General features: G+C 36.5%; 1 protein-coding gene across 5 annotated transcripts in view; it reads right to left on the bottom strand.

The window, feature by feature from the left end:
• The window catches only part of mwh (multiple wing hairs), a 213,083-nt gene that overhangs the window by 10,213 nt on the left and 181,694 nt on the right, over window positions 1-21,176 (bottom strand). For all 5 annotated transcript variants that reach the window (XM_074088876.1, XM_074088877.1, XM_074088880.1 and 2 more), the window contains 3 exons: window positions 16,671-16,734; window positions 2,494-2,645; window positions 1,941-2,045 (listed from right to left, as the gene is read on the bottom strand). In XM_074088876.1, the coding sequence (XP_073944977.1) occupies window positions 1,941-2,045; window positions 2,494-2,645; window positions 16,671-16,734 (321 nt within the window). The remainder of the gene's footprint in view (window positions 1-1,940; window positions 2,046-2,493; window positions 2,646-16,670; window positions 16,735-21,176) is intronic.

The raw sequence follows: 21,176 nt of genomic DNA, 5'->3' as shown, positions 1-21,176 counted from the left end.
GCCCTCTCATTACGAGAAGAGATCTGTGCCCTACAATGGGACGTATAGGTATAAGGCGAGATGATGATGATGATTTCTGAAAACGGTCCCCTGTTTTAGTCTTATCTGCAGTGAAGTTTGCGGTTTGCCGTTTCATGCCTTCAAATAAAAATGAACTAGAACCCATAAACCACGGTTTAATGATTTTGCTACTAAGTAGCATTAAGTGCATCAATAAAGATGCTTATCGGGTTTCGCTACTTAATATTTTTATGATCTACCCAAGTTTTATAGTTCACAGATAATGAACCACTTAATAAGCATGTCATATTTTCATAAAATTTATAAGATGCGTTCTTATACGAATAAAAAATTTAACAGGGTTCCTTAGATAAGTAGTTATAAAACTCATGATTAAAATACATACATACAAATGGGACATAGAACATCTTTGGAAGTTAGTTAAAACATGGCATTTTTGCTTACAAAATATGCTGCAAAACTGTGGGAGTCACAAAGGGTAGGTCATTTGAAATGAATGTCCGCGAAAAAGAAATTTAGAGGGGTTACAATAAAAAATATATCCTCGTCCTGCCCAAGCCATTTATAAGAAGTTCCGGATTCTGCCCAGTGTTCTTAATGAAGCACACTTTTATTTTAGTAAGTAGGTTCTGCCCAAGACAATTTTTATTGAAGTGAAGGTATGCAAGTAGGATTTTTTTAATATATTTTTTTAGGATGTATGTACTATGTACATGATAGAATGAGCTGTTTTGGAGTCAATCTCTTTTGTTCTTTTTTAGGAAAATTGGGCATAAACTTTAGTAATGTAATTTATTGTTTATTTATCTTTTTTTGGACAAAAAACAAATTTATTGAATTTTAAAGCTTTTTTGGTAGGTAATACAAAGTTTAAATCAATAAAAACCATAAAATTGCTTCTTGCAGGTAAAGACCATACTTAAGAATACAACGTAAACAATGAGACGACTGAAACATTGAGGGTCAATATACTAATAATCTTTATCATAATCATCAAACGGAATAAAATATCCAAGATTTATATCTCTCAATACATTTTCGAACTGTCAATAAACCATTACTATAACAAATAAACTTTAAAAGCATTTAAAAACCCAACGGACTGCATATTAGGTAGATACTTTATGTTACTTCCATAATTTACGATAAATTTAATGACATACCCCATATCAAAAAATGTTTTAAGTGCAAGGGTGTGCCAAAGAAATAGACTAACCAACATAGATTCGTACATCAAATTGAAAAATAGTACTCTTTTCTCTTCTTCACTCGAGTAATAATTTAACTTATCTCTAGTGGGTTCTGCCCAATGTGATTTAAAAAGGATAAAATTCGAAAACTTGACATAATAAATCAGATAAATCCTACTTAGCGAAAATAAAAACTTTACCACAAATTAGAACTGCTAGGCTTCTATTTGGTATAATACTCATTTAAAAATCACATAAAATGACCAAGACAAATCAAGATCCAATTTACCTCTTCTGCGAAGTCGCGCCATTCTTGTGACGTGTCGCTGAGCAGCAAATCATAGCAAGTTCAATAAAAACCCTTAAGAAACTCTTCGCCTATACACCAACCAATCAGAAACGAGCAAAATAAATCGCAAACTATTAAAAGTTTGACCAGTAGGAGGCAAATTCGAATATGTGATTTATTGAGAACAATGGGCACAAGGTTAAATCATAAAATATGGGTAATTGTATCACTAACTCTAATGTGTTCTTTATTGAGAACATTGGGCAGGACGAGGTTAAATCGTAACAATATGGGTAATTGTATCAAATATAATAGCTTTTATACTACCATTTTCACAGGAAAAACTTCAACTTTAAACTTCAACAGTCTTTACTCCCATGGGAGTTTCTTGAGGCAGTCGGTTTTATTTATTTTTTTATTGACACTATGAGTTTTCTTACCTTGGGAATGAGAGTCTCAAGTCGGCTCTGAGCTTTGTGAGGAGCTCGCTCGGGGTCCCAAACTGGCGCAGACTCATCTCCTCGCCTAATCCGAGGCACGGGTTCCTGTAACGTTGGGAATATTACAGATTATAGGCCAAGAGTCTTCATTTTAATATGACGTTAAAATAGTGAACACAAAGAAACGAGCTGGTACCAGCAGAGTTAGGTTTAGGGTAGAACTGAACCCCACATAGTACACACATCCTTACTTACACTACACAAGGTATTATGCCATACAAGATTATGCTGTACCTATGAGTTTCGGCGATGTGATAATTATACCAAACGATACCAGGCAACACGAGATTATGCAAACAAAGTTAGAACCTGCGCTCGTCTATGCTGGTTGCGCGGCCAAATGCGTTGCTCAGCTCAACCGAGTGGACACCAGATGATATACCCTCCATACAGCTGTATACATTTTGTTGGTGGCAGTGGCTGATAACACTGCCGCCACGGTGTCCCGGTGAGATATCCCTAAGTGGATTATAATTGGTGTATCTATACCTACCTAAAGTCTTTGCTGCCCTGGCTGGGCAGGGTCCGAGCCTTCCCGGTCTCCTGTTCGGGTTCGTACAGGTTGCCCCCTCCTGCCTTCTTGCCCCATTTCTTCAGGGACGTCGCGTAATCTTCGGGGTTGTATATCGGTGGTCTCTGCTTTTCCTGAAGCAATAGAAAGGGTTGCAATCGTTAAAAACATTAAAGTTATCGAGAAAAAACATGTTAGTGCTATAGTAGTTAGTATAAAACTAGTTTTAAAACAAATGCGAAAGTTTGTAGGGGAATGAAAATACGAAATGAGAGGAAGGGGGAAGAGAGACGTGTTTGTTATTCTTTTAAGATAAAACGTCTAGGCATCATCCAAATAGATGAAGTCCGAATTTTGGCATGCAGATAGTTAAATCTTTCTAAAACCCCTGCATCGGTTTAGTACGTTCGCACCAAACAACTTTCCAGCCTCCCACAACAAACTTGCACCAAACCACCGATTTCGGTCTAAAAACAATACCAACGCAAGCTACAATCAAGTCAAATGTATAGAAAACACCTTTTGTTATAGTAAATTGCAAATTTCACCGACGCTTGCACATATCATAACAAATTAACTGGGAACCGCGGTTTGCCCATCACTCATACCATCTAACAATGCTTTATGACAACAGAGAAAGCCGCGAAGAACAATCTTCAAGAATTTAAGCTATGTGAAACATTTGGACAATTCAATGTAAAATAAACCATTAGTGCAGATCTGAGATCTATTTTGTATGTTATTAGCGCAAATTAGTTCTTCTCTTCTCTTTTAAAATATGGCTTTTCTGTCCTAATTGATAGGACAATTTCGCCAGTGTCAAAGTAAACTCTCTTTGAGAGGCACGTTGTACGGTGGTTGTAGTTTTTGCAACTTGATAGTAAAATTCCAGAAACCACGTGGAGACAACTTGCGCATTAAAAAATGTCAGACACGAGAGCAATATAGAATTTTGTGATCACTGTTCACTGTTAAGGTTAATCGCCGCATAAAACACTATCAAAATTATACTTCAACTAGCCAAAGAAACAGAAATAGCAAAATTAGATATTGTCTACATTAGTTTATGGATGCGAAACAATGCGCAGAGTAGAAATTGAAGATTAACCTTTCTAACCTACAGCCACTGAAATAGGTACCTACCTAACTATAAAGAGGAATAGGAACGTTATTTGTTTTATGTCAGTCATTAACACAACAATTTTTTAAAACGAATATTATTCTATAATCCTACTAACTGAATGAACCACCGTAGAATCCAATCAACCAAACGAATACGGAATAGAAATGTCATTGTTTTTGTTTTTTCTGTCACTTTTTTGCCTGTCCTATTTTTTTTTCGGACATTCTGATTAGTATGTGCGCGAAATTTATACGTGATGTATTGCAGGTGGTAGGACTTTGTGCAAGGTCCGCCCGGATTGCTACCACCATCTTGCTTGCTAATCCTGCCGTGAAGCAACAGTGCTTGCACTGTTGTGTTTCGGCGTGGAGAGTAAGACAGCCGGTGAAATTACTGGCACGTGCGTGAGGTATCCTATCTTAGGCCTCTAGGTTGGCAACGCGTCTGCAATACCCCTGGTGTTGCAGATGTTTATGGGCGGTGGTGATCTCTTACCATCAGGAGACCCACTTGCTCGTTTGCCATCCAGTCGAATAAAAAAAAATTTTTTTTTCATTATAATGTATTATTTATTTTTCTAGGATTTCAGTGTACCTTACCTACCTACAGTCAAGCATCAACATCTTTAATCTTTATTATTCATTCTATTCAAGTAATAATCATTACTAGTTGTTATGTCAAGAATTTGAATAAGCGATTAACAAGCGCGTGGAAGCTTTTGACTACTAATTATGGCGTTTTCACATTTAATATGCATATTAACATCATAATAGTTTAGGTAATTTCACGAGAAAGTGGTTTAGATGACTAGAAGTTTTCCGCAACAGAATCTTACTTTGCTTATACAACAGGCTTCTGGGAAGAGTGTACACGTGCGGTAACGACTGTTTCTTCATGTTTTGATGTTTATTTCTGTTATTTTTTTCCTGACAAAATTTGATTACAGATATCTTTATATTTATGCCCTGGGTAATACTCCTAGGTATCAGTCAATTAAATAAAAAATGGGGGCTTATAAAATTTTATTTTTAAGACATTTTCTAAGTTGACGGCATTTTATAGAAAACACAAAAAATGAAACAGGCGTCACTTTGCGGACGTCTATATCAATGAACTATAAAAATAATTAATTTGCTCGCTATTTGTGCTATCTGTGTTTCCATAGTTAGTAGGTGTTGAGATTTTAACGCGAACGCTGTGTGACCAAAAACTTAATTACAGATCGATTGAATAACGTTTTGCCATCGTCTTTTGTAGGATAAGTTCGTATTTATCATGCTATCTCAATTAGCTTGAGTAAACTTCAGTAAGCTAATGAGGGCTATCGTTTTTTGTCTCACTAGATGGCGCACTGTTGCGTGAGGTTTTTAAGTATGGCTTTCAAAGTCTGTTATTACGGGCGTGAAAACAAAGTTTAGATTAAAATCATATTTAATACACCTTAAAACCGTAGCATAAAAATATCGAGCATGCCACAGTGTTGCAAAGTCCCCGTTTTGTTCGGAAAAAAGGGAGGACAAAGGTTCCCGAAAGACAAAACTGTCTCAAAACACAGACATTTATTGCCCCGGAACGCATATTTGCCATAATTAATTTCAGATATTGCAAAATATTCACAAAATAATTGTAATTATAAATAAACCCGCGTAGCTCACCCAAAAACTATGAGATTTGACATTTCGGAGACCTCACGCTACACTAGCGCCTCTAGCGGCGAATTCATTGGCGATAGCCCTCATTGAGTGAGCAAGATAAATACGAACCTTATTCGACAAAATACTATGACAAAACATTATTCACTGCATCTGTACATTAAGGTTAGGTACAGATTCATTCAAAGAAGACACCCGATGGGCTACTACGAAACTCGCAAATCGAAGTTCGTATCGCACCGTCCCTTTCACTCGCGTATTAAATGACGTAAGCGTAAGCGGGACGGCAACATACGAAGTTTCACGTAAACCAACAAATCTTTAACACCCTTCGAAATAAAATAAATCGGAAACTACTAAATTGGAAAATATAATAGCAGTTCACAAAAACTTACATGAACATAAATAATGAATGAGCGTAGTAAGGTGTTAAACTAACAATTACTGTCAAATTAGCTTACGTACGAAAGAAAGTAGCCGTTTGGGGGTTAATGAACGGAAAGGCATTTGAGATGCGCTGGAGCACGACAGTGTGCAGTCGCCCTAAGAGTACGTAATTTAGTGTATTAGAAATGGATTTGCTAAAAGAATCCTGGACAGGCTATTTTAAATATTTTTTTAAAATATGATTTTTAATTAATATCATAATATCGTATATCTTTTGGTATTAAAGTATCTAGTGTAATTCATATTTTAAAAGTAGTTAGGCATAGTAGTCTAAGATCCGAACTTAAATCGATCTTCACCGGTTTAAGTTCGTATCTTCTACTATAGGTAGTTAAGCCAGTTTACAGAAGTGATACCTATAAATGTTTAGGAAATAAGGGAAATTGGGGAAAAGTCTCTGATAATTAAAGCTAATGCCGCATTGTCGAACGCGCTGAAATTCGCCATCGCATTCCCTATTTCTTTCTACCATCGTATTATGGCGTGTGACAGAAAGAAGTAGAGAAAACTATCGTGAATCCAAGTGCGTTATAAAATAAGGCCTCTGGCCTTATACTACGAAGTACAAAATTCGAACTTCGTACCTTGCCGTCCAGCTGACGCTAATATTATTTCATACGAGAGTGAGAGTGACGGTAAGTACGATACGAACTTTGATTTTCGAATTTCGTAGTAGCACCCCTGGTCAAGTACCGGCCGAGCATGCTATCGACTAAACCGTGTCACCTTAACCAATCTATCCATTGCAGGTGGTTAGACCTTGTGCAAGGTCAGCTCGGATTGCTACCACAATTTTGCTCGCTAATCCTGCCGTGAAGCAGCAGTGCTTGCACTGTTGTGTTTCGGCGTGGAGAGCAAGACAGCCGGTGATATTACTGGCACTTGAGGTATCCCCCCCCTCTAATACCCCTTGTTCGTTTTCCATCCAGTAGAATAAAAAAAAAACACTCGCATACACCAACAGTGGCATGCGGTGTAATCTATCGTAATTAATTATCTTAAATCTCGACTCTTGCGTTCCAAAACATGTCGCAATTGTTTCGGATGAGTTAGTTGGGGGCAACGTGATGCAGTTTCGAGGGATTACTCAGCTCAAGGCGCTGCACACCCTGTCATAGACCCAATGCTCGCCTATGTCATACTCGGGAGGTGCAGCAAATAGTGGGCTTTGATCCCGTCTGGCCCACCCAAAACCTTTTTTGTTATGAAATAAATCTTAACTGAAGTAGTAATACCATTTTTAGGGTTCCGTAGTCAACTAGGAACCCTTATACTTTCGCCATGTCTGTCCGCCTGTCTGTCTGTCTGGCCGCGGGTAAGCTCAGAGACCGTTAGTACTACAAAGCTGTAATTTGGCATGAATATACATATCAGTCACGCCGACAAAGTGGTACAATAAAAAAAGTAATTTTTTTTAAGGCACCTCCCATAGACATAAACTGGGGGGGAGGGGGGGGGGTTTCTCGACTAACCCTATATTGTGGGGTATCGTTGGATAGGTCTTTTAGAACCATTGGGGGTTTGATAAGACAATTTTTCTATTCAGTAATCTGTTTGCGAAATATTCAACTTTAAAGAGGAAATTTTCATTGAAATCGAGCGTCCCCCTAAAATCTAAACCGGTGGGTGAAAAATTTTGAAAATATTCAGAATGGCAGTAAGCATATCAAATTTACAAGGAAAATTATAGCGGCTAAGATTGCTTGAGAATTATTAGTAGTTAGCAGCCTAAGGTATAAAATATACCTTAACTTGGAAGATTCAGTACACAATACGAAATCCTTAGAAAAATATTATTTGTTTTTTTCGTAATGGCTACGGAACCCTATCCTGGCCGTGTACGACACGCTCTTGGTCGGTTTATTTTTTAACCAAGTGGCAGTGTTAACAATCTTACGCTCCAGTTTCGACGCCGGTCGGCCATAACTCCGTATAACGATTACACTGGTAGCATCTTTTGTGTCGACCCACTGATGCTATCGCGCGATGATGTGGATGTAATCGTCAAAGAAGCCGGAGATCATTAGGGTTCCACGCAGAAAAACTTGACCGTTTTTTAGATCATAATCGGGACCAATTTAGGCAGCTAAGAATTGTGTAACAATGTTTTTTTTTTGCGTCATCTGTAATATTTCGTTTACCTATACTTCCCCGAATTTCATTTCCCAGAATTTACATATCAACGTTTGCCATAAAATATGTAAAAACGTGCTGTTTTCAGGATTTTTTTTAATGTCATGATATAGAATACAGTAATGCCGTTAGAATATCAACTCTGAAGAAAATACTATTTCAGAAATAAATTACTTTGTGGCAAATGAAAATTCTAGAAAACGATACATTCGGGCAAACGATAGAGAACCGTAATATTTACATCAACGTAAATAGAGACAGGTACCTACTTTGTATATAAACAAAGGGATTTATACAAGATTTTATAAACTTAACTAGCCTTTAAGCGCGACTTTCCCACTAAAACAGCTGAAGGAATTTAGATGAAACTTGGTATGTAGATGGCTGGACATCTGGATTAACATATGGGCTACTTTCTATCCAGATATTCTCTCGGGATTGGAATAAAATCTCGAATTCTCAGCCACTGGGTTTAGAGTCATAAATTTGGCACGGTTTCTTAATGCAACGTTACTACGATGTAATTTATGGGAATTTCCATGACAATTTAGTAAAAACCCGGATTTTCATTTCAACTGCCAGGTCTAATGGATTAAGCGAGCAAAATCACGGATTATGTCTAGTATTTTCATATTGGTCTGTTTTCTAAGATTACCGAGAAGTCACTTCATTTTACTTCTTTAAAGGGGTGATCTGAAGGACTCAATTAACCACTTGCGGAATAAAATTAAAAAACTAAAAATGAGTAAACAAAAGCAAGGACTTAGTGTCTTTGGCCCTTTAGGCGACTCAACCCTAAAAAAACCACTTGCGGAAATATTCCAATTTAGTTACCATACGATGTACATTATGCTTGTATTAGTAATATACATATAATTGTTTTTTGTGTTGGTATTGTTAGCATCGTTAATAAATCATATTTCTTCTTCTTCTTAGTTACAGTTAGGTACCTACTTAAAGGGCTATAAAAAAAACAACGAGTGATTTGAAAAAATACACTGATTGTTTTTTGTAACCTTAATAATATTTAGTTAAGAATCCGCAACTAGGTATGCTAGAAGATTGGAGAATTAGAAAACAAAATACCTGCACCCTAAGTCAGGGTAGGTGCTTGATCTCTCCAATGTCTTCAAATAGCTTTAATCAAAATACAGGCAAAGTATCTTAACTAGCCCTTAATTCAAATATCCGTGACTGCGATATTCAGAACCCACAGTTAAAGCGCCACTCTTCCGCCTATTTTTAACCGGAAACATGTTCTTACATGTATTTAATTATATATTCATAGTACTTTAATAACAGTGGACGAGTTTCTTAGAGAAAGGCCGATAGTTATCTTGCAGATTTGATAGCAATTTGTTATATTATAAAGCAGCTTGTGAATCTAGTTTAAAAGGAATCGTGTGGTAATAAAATTTGGTTGAATAGAGTGTGATTTGTCAGTGGTCTTGTTGCCCTGAGAAACAGAACGATCGTAAAGTTTGTTCAACAAATGACGACCTGTGTTAAAATTTGAGATTGTGTTAATGTTATGTTACTTGTGTTACCGAAAACGTAATCTCGGTTTAATTTATAATTGTAATTGGCATAATATCTCGCTCTGTAATGACTCTCATAATACTTGTTTTAACCATTACAGAAGTAATTTAACTAATTGTAACTATCCTACTAATATTATAAATGCAAAAGTTTGTGAGTTTGCTTGTGTGGGTGTGTGTGTGTGTTTGTTACCCCTTCACGTTAAAACAGCTAAGTGGATTTGGATGAATTTTGGTAGATATGTAGATAGTTAGACGTTTAATAACACATACATACGAGTAAATGGACAACTTTTTAATCGTTATTCCCACGAGGTATAGATAAAATTCACAGAAGATTTTTATACACCTACGATACATATACTTACTAGCGATGCGTTCCGGCTGCGCGTGAGTGTAGTTTTTGGGAAATGGAGATAAAAATATAAAGCCGAGTTTAGACTTGCAAGAAAAATCGTGCAAGTTGCATTAGATTGCGGCGTTCGATTGACCACTACAAACTCGTTGGCTTTACAGCCTCGCAATGTAATGTAACTTGTTCGATTTTCTTGCAAGTCTAAACTCGGCTTAGTGCGTTTTTTCAGAACCTTTTTTTTAAATACCCGTGCGAAGCCAGGGCGGGTCGCTAGTTACACAAAATCATTAAAGATTGTCGTTTTAAGAATGAACCTTAGACCTTTATGAATCCGTTGACCCTTTCGTGCGCCGACGCACTCAGATGTGGCGTCTCGGTAGAGTGCGTCTTAATTTGTTAACTAGAGGAGCTATAGGTACTCGTAAAAACAACTTGTGCTTTAATTCACCTGCCCCTTTTATGAAAGGGGGACAAGCTAGAAGGTCACCTGAGGTCATATTGTTGTGATTGAAATCACAATGGTTTTATCGATGCTGTGAAATAGTGGATTTGGCAGAAGGAGAGGTTGAATGTGATTGTCAACGCCCGCGCGATAGCTATAGCTATGACTTCTGATAAAGTGATCAATGATACACTCATCAAAAGTGCCTAGGGATATTTTTTATCCCTAGACAGCTTTGAACGTTTCAACATATTACTGAGTCTAAACATCTGTCTAGGGATATTGAGTATCCCAAGACATTTTTGATATGTTCATTATGATGATAGGTTACTAACTATCGATGTTTTTTGATTACGGTGATTTAGAAGTTTGATTTTTTTAAAGGCGTATCGTAGCAGACTTGAGCATGTGTATATTATGTATTGAAATTTTTGAGGAAGGGAAATTCCTGAGAAAAAGCCTCTTCGCAGACGGACAACAAATTAGCCTATAAAAGGGTTTTTATTTTTTATTTCAAATAGCTGGCAAACGAGCATTCGGGTCACCTGATGGTAAGTGATCACCGCCCATTGACACCTACAGCATTCCGTTCCGTTCCGATTTTTCCATTCCATTCAGAACCCTAAAAATAAATAAGTATGGCACAAAACAAGTAATTAAATAAAATATCCGTTAAACGTTGCGGAAGTTATGATATGAAACGGTTTTGCTCAAAACGCTTGAAATTTTTGTTCATCCGTTACGGTACCGAGTTGAACGTACGCGGCAGAAGAACAAATACAAGAGTTACAAGAACCGCTTCATAATGGAAGTAACAAGTAATAATCACAGTGTACAGAGCAATATCAGTACCATAACCAGAATTCGAAAAGGGTGAGTCGTTTCTATAGTTTGCGTAACGTGGACATACCCTGTTATTTAAGTGTAATTGTCCCGCGTATAATTTTATTATACCTACTACGAAATTATTATATTTACACCGCTTTTCTACTGCAAGCTTTACGTCGCTGTTAAAATGAATACCTACATTAAACTGAATTAGAATATGTGGGATGTGTTTGGTCGATTCAAAGCTTTCAGTACTCGATTTGTAATGTATTTTATATATTTTTTTAACCGTAGTGAGTACCTGACACGGGATTGTGAAGCCAATTGCCACTATTCATAATTTAATCGAGTATCACATCTTCGCAGCAAATATTGTCACTCATAAACTGGTTTGGCATTACACGACCAATTACGGTCACGGGCAAATGGCTTAACAATCTCATGTCGTTACTATTAGTCGAAAAAACTGAACCACGTACCCACCAGGATGGGACCTTTTTATAATTAATTTCGCTAAGATTTCTTTGGAAGAATATATAATTATATAGAGGGTGGAAAGTTGAAATGGGGCAGCAATATTGGGTTAAAACATTAACTTTAATTGGCATGTTCAGTTTTTAGTTTACATACTGTTTAATTTTCTTTAAGCATAAAGGATTCATATTCGTAAAAAAACAAAATGCGAAAATTTCACTTTGCAAATTAGTACCCTACGAACTGTAAGGAAAAAGTTTTTTCTTTGATTTGTGGGTGTTCTAGTACTCTAACCTTAGTTGGTCTCACGAGTGTTTTAATCCTTGATAGAAATGGGACCGATTGGCATTAAAAAAAAGTCAAATCTGTGAATGTCGATTGTCATAACGAAAATAACGAAAAAAATTATAAATAAACTTAAAGAATTCATGATAAAAAAATGCTACTACTCAATAAATGAATACCTAGATGATAGATGATAAATTTAACATAATGTTAATAAATAATCCTAATAGTTAAAAGGGACATGATGTAATATTAATTGATTAAGAATTTCATAAAAGTAAGTCAGTTTAATGTGATTGTGATATTTAGCTATAAGATAAAATTTATTATTATATAAAAGCTGCCTCTTGTATAAATATTGCTGTGCGCAACAGGGTCCATGATGATCACATAATCTCTTTGTAACATCTGTACCATACATTGTGGAAAAGCAATAAAATATTGAGTATTGAGTATTGAGTCATCACTCAAAAAGTTAGTAAAGGTCTCCTAAGAGAATTTTCGCGTAGCAGCAAGGGATCTAGTAGCTGCCCTTGCTGCCCCATCTCAACTTTCCACCCTGTATAGAATGTCAATATGACATCAGTAGCATAATGGTAATGGTACCTACGTGATTCAGTTTCTTTGACTAGTTATACTAGAGTTGCTTTACTGTATGGAATCTATCAACTGTGCATTAAGTAGCGACTTGTTGCCGCGGTGACCGCAAATTTCTCACCGCAGTAATTAAAACCACTAGACGTTTAATTAATTTAATTAAACCAAACCACAGGGTCGGTGGTACTGGGATGCATTTGTCTTAATTGTTAGAATAGTCTGAAAGCTTGGTGAAAAGTGGCCTGCTAATCTCTCTGGGCCCGTGTGAGAACTACGGCCCCAGCCCTCTTATTCTGAGAGGATGCCTGTGCCCAGCAGTGGGATGTCTATCAACTGGGAAGGTGATGATGAAGAATTCCTCTCTCATGATAGTCTATTAAAAACAGCAGACAAAGGGGGTTAATGTTTAGAGCCACTTGCCGGAAAAAAAGTATTTCGATTTAGATATTAGCTCAGTTTAGTTTTTCTAGTTATTGAACGTAAATAACTATATTGTTGTTAGGTTAACAGTTAAATCCCTGGTGGGATAGCAAAGCAATTATCAGTCAAGGATTCCATTACCCGTACAACCGATCGTATCAATATATCTATACCTACAGTTGTCTTTAATAAGGATAACACAACGATTCGTTATCCTACCCATACCACCATAGTGTTAAAAAAATCTAGAATATTTCAGACAGTTGCTTGAGTAACTTAAGCTGAACATTCTTACACATACCTACTTACAGACCCTCACAAAGTAACTATGTAATCAATTAATTATTTAAGGACCATTTTTAACTCATTCATAACTCTTTATTGAAAGAAAAAGGAAAGAAAACATTTATTCGTGACATGACATGACATGACGTGACGTGACATGGATAAGACCACAAAACAACAACATACAAGCACACAAAATTAACAGTAAAGTTAACAAGAGAAAGAGATATTCCATTTAATTAAGGGGCTGTTTCACCATCCACTGATTAGTGTTAACCGACGGTTAAATGTGATGCCATCTCCGTCTATTCAAACAAAACAAATAGAGACGGCATCACACTTAACCGCCAGTTAACACTAATCAGTGGATGGTGAAACAGCCCCTAAGTTTAGTATTTTTTGGTCTATGGGCGAACTGAAACCCAGAATGTAAACAAATAAATAAATAAAATAACTTTTTGACTAAAATCTGAACTGTTGAACGACTGGTAGAATGGATAGAATACAATCAGTAGATGCATCAAGCTAATCGTCTATCGAGTCCCGCTACCTAGCAAGTAGCAAGCCTCTGAGAGAAGCTGTACAATGGAACGGCAAATCAGACGTAATTTGCCATCAACCAAGTTTAATTGAATAACTATTTATTATGCTACGTCTCAGTGAGTGATGGTGGAGTTTGATAGGTTCTAACAAGGCAATAGAATAGAGCTGATTTTGTTGAAATGAGCCGGTAAATTATGTCTTGAATAACAGGATTAAAAAGAGCAACAGTATTACTTTTCTGTAATTGTACTACTGTCTTTACTGTATGGCAAATAAAATAGTCAAAATTCTTTATTTATTTGTCCAAACATAGGTTTACAATCGTTGTATAAGTGACTGTTTGTTACAATTTCGCTATGATTTGTCTATCAGCAAACAAATAGCGTGCATTTTTAGCTGGCAGCATGCTTTCATTACATTACGACGAAGTTAAAATTACAGAACAGAATAACATTTAAAAAAGGAACCAAGGTGTTATATCAACTTTAATTAAAATATGGATAACAATTACTTAGAATATCGATCAAAATTTAGGTATTACGTCAACATGACTGTAAATAAGTAGTATGCAAGTCAAAGTAGTATAAGTAGTTCTCACTTCTCATGCTTGTAAACTTTGCATTTATGCTGGATCTAGGCGACATAAAATTACTTTTTATGCTTTCGTGCATAAAGTAGGTAAAATCTTCGTCTAAGACCAAGGCAATCAGGTGATTCAGGTGCCAACAGCCACAAACAAAAAAAAACTACATTTTTTATAATTTTTCATTTCTTAAAACTAAAAAATTATAATTATATAGCAATGCACACAAAATAAAAAGTATCCAGTAAGTAAATGAAAAATTGTTACGAACAATTGTTTTATGCTCTTGTTGTACAACCTACTATTTTTTCTTTCGTTCTCTGTTAAAAGGGAAAGAGATACTTTCTCATTTGATGGTTAAACCGGCAATAAAACTTAGACAAATAATTTCACACACAATACGTTATATTTTGACATTCTGATTGAATCAGCCTCGTAAACAATGAAAAAAGTTCGTTAGAACGATATGTATTGAGAGCGTGGGATTGTAAGTACCTACATTACATAGCATTGAAAAACTGATATCATAGGTTGAATCGAGTTCTTATTCGATATTAAAGCTATTAGTCTAATTCTTGTGGTAATAGCAGAATCGATACGCGTAATCTTTCGTTTGTTAGGTGTGAAATAATTAATAATCATGATTGCTGCATAGTAATGAAGTACGTTTGAAAAAGGTGAGAATTTGTGATGAATTTGAAATATGTATACAGCAATAGAAATTTTCCTCTGTCATTTTGACTGAAATGTAATTTTGCAGAGGTGGACAAGTATTTACAATATTTTACTCCCGATAACCCTCTCATTCTGAGAGGAGCCCTGTGCCCAACAGTGGGACGTATATAGACCGAGATGATGATGGTAATGATGACTTCGGATAAAGCCTTCAAAATCCCGACCATTAAAGTATAAATAACAAATACATCACGTTTCGTTTGGACACAGAAAGTCTCCCAACCTATTGACGCGGAATCGGATTAGCCTATCAAAAAACTCATCATTTCCACACAATAAGAGCAAAAAAGACGTCAATCGGCTCGGCCGACGCAAAACGACGTTTTCCGACGGGAAGACATCTTTTTCGCTCTTATTGCAAGGACATAAAGCGTTTTTTGGTCAGCTAAGCCGATTCCGCGTTAACAGTATGGGGAGACCCAAAGTGTTCTTAAACCCCCACCCGGATCCCCTAAACAGGACAAATTCGAGAAAATCCGGAAGAATGGCAACCAGAGCTGCGGTTTAACTTTCTGTGCACTCTTGCTAAACGGTAGACAACCTACAACAACACACCTAAACTATTATGTAGGGAAAGTGACATCCTCGCTTTAACACTGGGAAACACTTTGAGTGGTCGTAAATCAGATGGTTCTAAATCAAGACAATTTGCAAACGCAAGTGTAAACCTCGTGCCGCCCAAATGTGCAATAGAATGCACATAATAAGTTCAAGGAAATGATGGACTTATGACAATGTATTAGAGTTAAATTACTTTTTAGCGACTTCAAAAAAGTGGTTATCAATTCGGTTGTATTTTTTTTTATGTGTTTGTTACCTCAGAACTCCGTCATTTATGAAGCGATTTAAATTTTTTTTTTGCGTTCGTCTAGGAATGTCTTCAATTAGGTCCCATAAGCACCAAATCAGAATCTGATGATTGGACCTTAAGGAAATCGAGGGAACTCTTCAAATGTTGTAGGGCCACCTATAGTAAATTGGATATATTTAGTAGTAACTCGTGCATTTGCTCTTGAAAATCATCATTTTGTGAAGTGGAGCTGATGATGAAGACCACAGAAGTATTTCACGGGTTGAATTTAATTACTTTAACACAGTTGCTAGGCAATTTATGCTCCTCGTAATGCATATGGTACACGGGTGGTGAGGTGAACACCAGCACTCTTCAATAATGATCGTCTCTGCATCAAAAAAAGCAATCTTTCGTAAAAGGTGACGAGCAGTTGATATAAAAGTATTGTATCTTAGATTGTTTACAATAAAAAGCGTGAAAAAAAATTATAACAAAAAATTGCACCGACTACAAAAAAACATGAAAATAATTTTCTACCACTCTGAAGTCGGTCGGTGCCTCAGCACGAGCCAGCAAATAATAACATAGACAAAAATACTTTGATCTATTCAATAAAAAAAATAATCGATTTACTGAACATATTAATTATTTTGCACTAGGTTCTAGGTTTTCACATCACTAAATGGATATGGTCGGGTAAATGGCGTCTTTGTTTACACTTTTCATAAATTGGATTGATACAGACCATACCTTACCTACTGAAAAAAATCGGGGTGTTACGTAATCCTATAAACAAACATAATACTGACTGAGTTTTTTACTCTTTAGCTTTACTAAAATAAGGTTGATTTAGATTTTTTTGTGGTAAATCATAGAATTCCTCTTCACTTTTTTTCAAATGACATTTATAATTAGTAATTCATTACCTTGGAGACAGGCTCCTCACTCCATCCTCCACAGCCTGCCATGCCTTCCAGCAGTGTCAGTTCACTGAAACAAAACATGCATAATGTTAGCTTCATACAATTAATCACTTAATCAGGTATTAAGTTCGACTCTACGCGAAGAAAAACAGATCACAACAAGTAAAAACAAAAAAAGGTACAAAACAAGAAATATTATGCGACCGCTAATAAGGCACAATACAGAACCCAAAATAAAGTTTCCACTAAGGCATATTCTTCTGTGTAAGCCAAATGTTTTTAAATATCTTTTTAATTGGAGTATTCTTGGAGGAGCTCTCAACATTTAACTGTCTGATAGCGAAAACTCGCTGTACGGAGACGTGGATATATAAGGACATAAAGCACATCTACTAGGTCATAAAATATAAAAAATAGCAGACAGACTTTACGAGCCCGCTTTTTACAGCAAAAGCCTATGTAGTTATTTATAGCAAACTTGTATCACCAAGATCACACAGGTTTTGGTTGAAATATGCAGATTGCACAGCCAGGGAAAGTTATATCCTTGTTATATAAAAAACGGAGGGTTCTCTACGTATTATTAGTATTTTATATAAGAGGGTTCAAAAAGGCGAGTGGCGTGAGTTACGGTGTGAGCGTAGCCAACACCTCTGCCACAGTGTAAGTACTTAATTATTGGATAAAACAAAAAATCAGAGAAAAAATAAACTTTAAACTTCTTCATAAACTTAATTTAGTACCTAAACATAATGGCAAACGCAAATATATACTTACCTAAGCCAAAAAACAATAAACGAGTGAAAAACATGCAAAATTTCAAAAACCATATGAATTAAGTAAGTCTGTTAAGTTGGTAGTTGTACGTTTTATTTGAAAATTTAGTTTTGATCGTGTACTTACAACTTAGGTCTTTTTGGTTTTAGCAACATTACGATACACGTGCTGTTATGGAGTCTAAACTTATCCAAAGTCTTGATGTGATTAAGTAACCACTTCAGGGTTAAAAGCTAGATGCCATTTACTAGTTATTTTAACAGTGAACATTAAATATGCAAAAACTATTTACTTAAGATACGTACTTTTATGCCTTAAGTACTACTAGCTTTTACCCGCGACTTCGTCTAATATTTGCATACAAGACTGGCTAAGCAGTTTAAGAGTGAAGAGGTAACAGAAAGACAGAAGTGTTAATTTCGCATTTATAATAATAATGAGGATAAGGATGATTCTCACTCGAAAGCGCATCTAATCCCATGACTGTCTCATGGGCATTGGCTACTAGTGTTTAGACTAATTATACGAAAATACAAAAGTAAGTAGCTACTATTTTAACGTCTAAGTACCGGAAGGTAAAAATTATGGTAGGTCTTCACAAGATAGAAAAACGATCAGATGAGATTGTGAGAAGCCACTGAATGCGGCTAGCACAAAACCGATAGACTCTTTCGGGAATGGTACATCCATGAGTGGCCGTCTTCCAAGTGAATATGATGACAGTCTTAACACTTTTTTGCAAAATACCATAACATTTCTAACAGGGCTAGTAAACGGTCCTTTAATTCCTTCAAACCCGTTAAGTGTGCAGTGGAATGTTAACAAAAAACGGCACAGCTATAAACGTAACAATCAGATGTCCAGTTAATTTTACTTTTACGACATAAATGCGGAACTCCAGCGATAAATGACATAGTGAAGATAAAAACGAGTATTACGTGTGTATGGCAGACATAACGTAGATAGGTACTGGGGGTAATAGGACGACTTAACTGTTACTAGCATGTTTAACCAAAATGTATGTATCTGCACTATTCAAAATCATTTAAGATGATGATGTCGTCTACGTAGTCACAAGAAACACTTCTCAAACCCAGCCATAATTGCATATTTATAACTCTTGATTGTAAATCATCATCATATCAGCCGTAGGACGTCCACTGTGTTGGATTATACTCGTAGGTCTCCAGATGCTTTGGTTTGAAACGGTCTGCCTGCATCCACCGTGAACTTGCGGCTTTAACCAAGTTATCCATCCATATGTTTAAATATAAATAAACCTTAAGTATAGTATTTAAAAGTCAAGCTGATATCATGAAATTTACAAATGCTCGTACAGTGTAAGTGACATCTCACTAATATATTGGAGAATTTGATAGTCCTTATAACCTTATTGGCGAATTTCCTCAATGCCTGTACCTACATAGTGAGTCTACAAAATACAACAGCGGGGCACAAAATACCGTAACTGCATTAATATTGCGACCGTAATGTTGGTCACCATGGTTCTCGGAACCCATAAAATGCCTTTGTCTATGGTATGACTGTATAATAAGGCATTTCTACAGAGCTTGGGAATCATTTACAGTCTGTTATGAAAACTGGCGTAGGATTTCATTATTATTGCTTTTAACATCAATCATAACGTTCGCTCACTCAATAGATATGGCGGATACCTATGTTTTTGAATAGACTCTAATAATTATTCACTCGCTTTATGCACCATGGTATTCTTGATTTCCGTCAACTTCGACAGATGGATAGCAGCTATATAGTAATTACATTTTCTCAAAAATGACCGTAAAAGTTGACATTATTCTTTACATATCAGAAGGTGAAGTGCATAGTTTATGGTCAGCGAAAAATTAAAAAGTTAAAAAGATTGCAGGCGCGCTAGCTCGACAATAATGAATTAGCGCGCCTGCAATCAGTCACATTTTTTTTTAAAGTTAAAAAGGCCATGGAAATGTTGGCACGAGTCGTATACAGCCAAGTCTAATGGCCGGTATCAGATATTTTGTTGAAACTCCGGACTTTTTCTATTGGGTCTGAAATAGCTTGTGGTGTTTTCGGTGGAAAAATACACCTGCAGTTTATTTTTATTGAAAAGAGGCCGGAATGCATAAGAAAAATATTGAAAAAAAAAAAAAATAATATATTTTGAGAAAAAGTTTATTCTATTTCAGAATTCTTCACCATTTTTGAGAAAAGCTTTATATTAGTCTCGGCTGGAATAGCAATTGCTGGCTTCGTATTAGTTAAACGGACTCGCAAGCTCGTCCGTTTAATAATCATACTCAGCCAGCAATTGCCTACTTCCAGGCCACGACAATAATCTACTATTTTTGGCCAAATCGAAAAAAATAATCATAGGTACATAGCAGTATAACTTCACAGACATTTCTAAAAATTCATCAGAGGACAATTTTGCCATTGCCTAGCGTTATTTTATCAGATGTTCGTTAAAAAAAATTTACCTTAATTCTTTACGTGACGTCATTGACGGTAAGTTAGGCAAAGCCACGACAGTAATTTTTAGGTGTTGCATATGCATCTAACTCTCTCTCCCTCTCGGATTTGTCTAACGAAAATCCATTCTGATGTATGGTAGAATCATTGTATAGTCGAGGAAGCTGAATCACGTACAAATGTCATGTTGACATCCATAGTTTTCCAAAGAAATCAGCGAAATTGATTACGAAAAGGTTTCACCGTGACACGTTATTCAGTTATCTCGACTGTATATTCTCTTGGGCCCAGTGCGAAATTCCACCTAATGTCGTTCTTAATCTATTATCCACCATATTTCACAAAGTTCATCGGTTCACACACCGTTAGACTTCGGCGACGCACGACCAGTTTCATTGTTGTATAGATTTGTCCCCGCTATCACGACTGTAAGATCGTGATCTCAAGTTTCTGTTTGTACTTTTCACTAGATGATTCAGTGTTTTTCACTCATCGACTAGAGCTGGGCCGTTTCGTTTTCGTTAAAACGTAAATTAACCGTTTCGAAAACCAGTTAAGCATCAAAATTAGTACCGGGTGCTCACGATCGTATTTTCCATCTCTCCATCATAAAGTGTGTGACAGAAAGAAGTGGTGAGAACGTTTGTGATATAAAGGGTGTCTATGCCGCTAAAGGTATGGTATGATTGCATGCCCGGGGCGCCTAGATAGCTAAGGCCGGCCCTGGGCATCAGTTTTTTGCTCCGGCTTAGCTTTTTATAAAACACAAAGAGGAAAAGCTATAATAGAGAGATCTCTCTCCAGGCGGTTGTTATGCCTGGGGACCGAAGTCGGATAGAACAGCGTCGGAAATTGTATATAATATGTATATGCGTCCGAGTTAAGAAACTTTGATAGCGCGGTGCAAGTTTTTTTTTATTCGACTGGATGGCAAACGAGCAAGTGGGTCTCCTGATGGTAAGAGATCACCACCGCCCATAAACATCTGCAACACCAGGGGTATTGCAGATGCGTTGCCAACCTAGAGGCCTAAGATGGGATACCTTAAGTGCCAGTAATTTCACCTGCTGTCGTACTCTCCACGCCGAAACACAACAGTGCAAGCACTGCTGCTTCACGGCAGGATTAGCGAGCAAGATGGTGGTAGCAATCCGGGCAAGATTGGGTTGGAGTTTCTATATTCGCTCACTAGATGTCGCTATGACACTAGTTCTAGATAAGAATAGGTTATTTGTTTTTAATACGTGTAATCTGTAGTTTACC

Source organism: Choristoneura fumiferana, chromosome 6 (genome assembly GCF_025370935.1).
Source record: "Choristoneura fumiferana chromosome 6, NRCan_CFum_1, whole genome shotgun sequence".
Classification (NCBI taxonomy): Eukaryota; Metazoa; Arthropoda; class Insecta; order Lepidoptera; family Tortricidae; genus Choristoneura; species Choristoneura fumiferana.
Note: the sequence above shows the minus strand (reverse complement) of the source record. Positions and strands in the feature narration are given on the sequence as shown.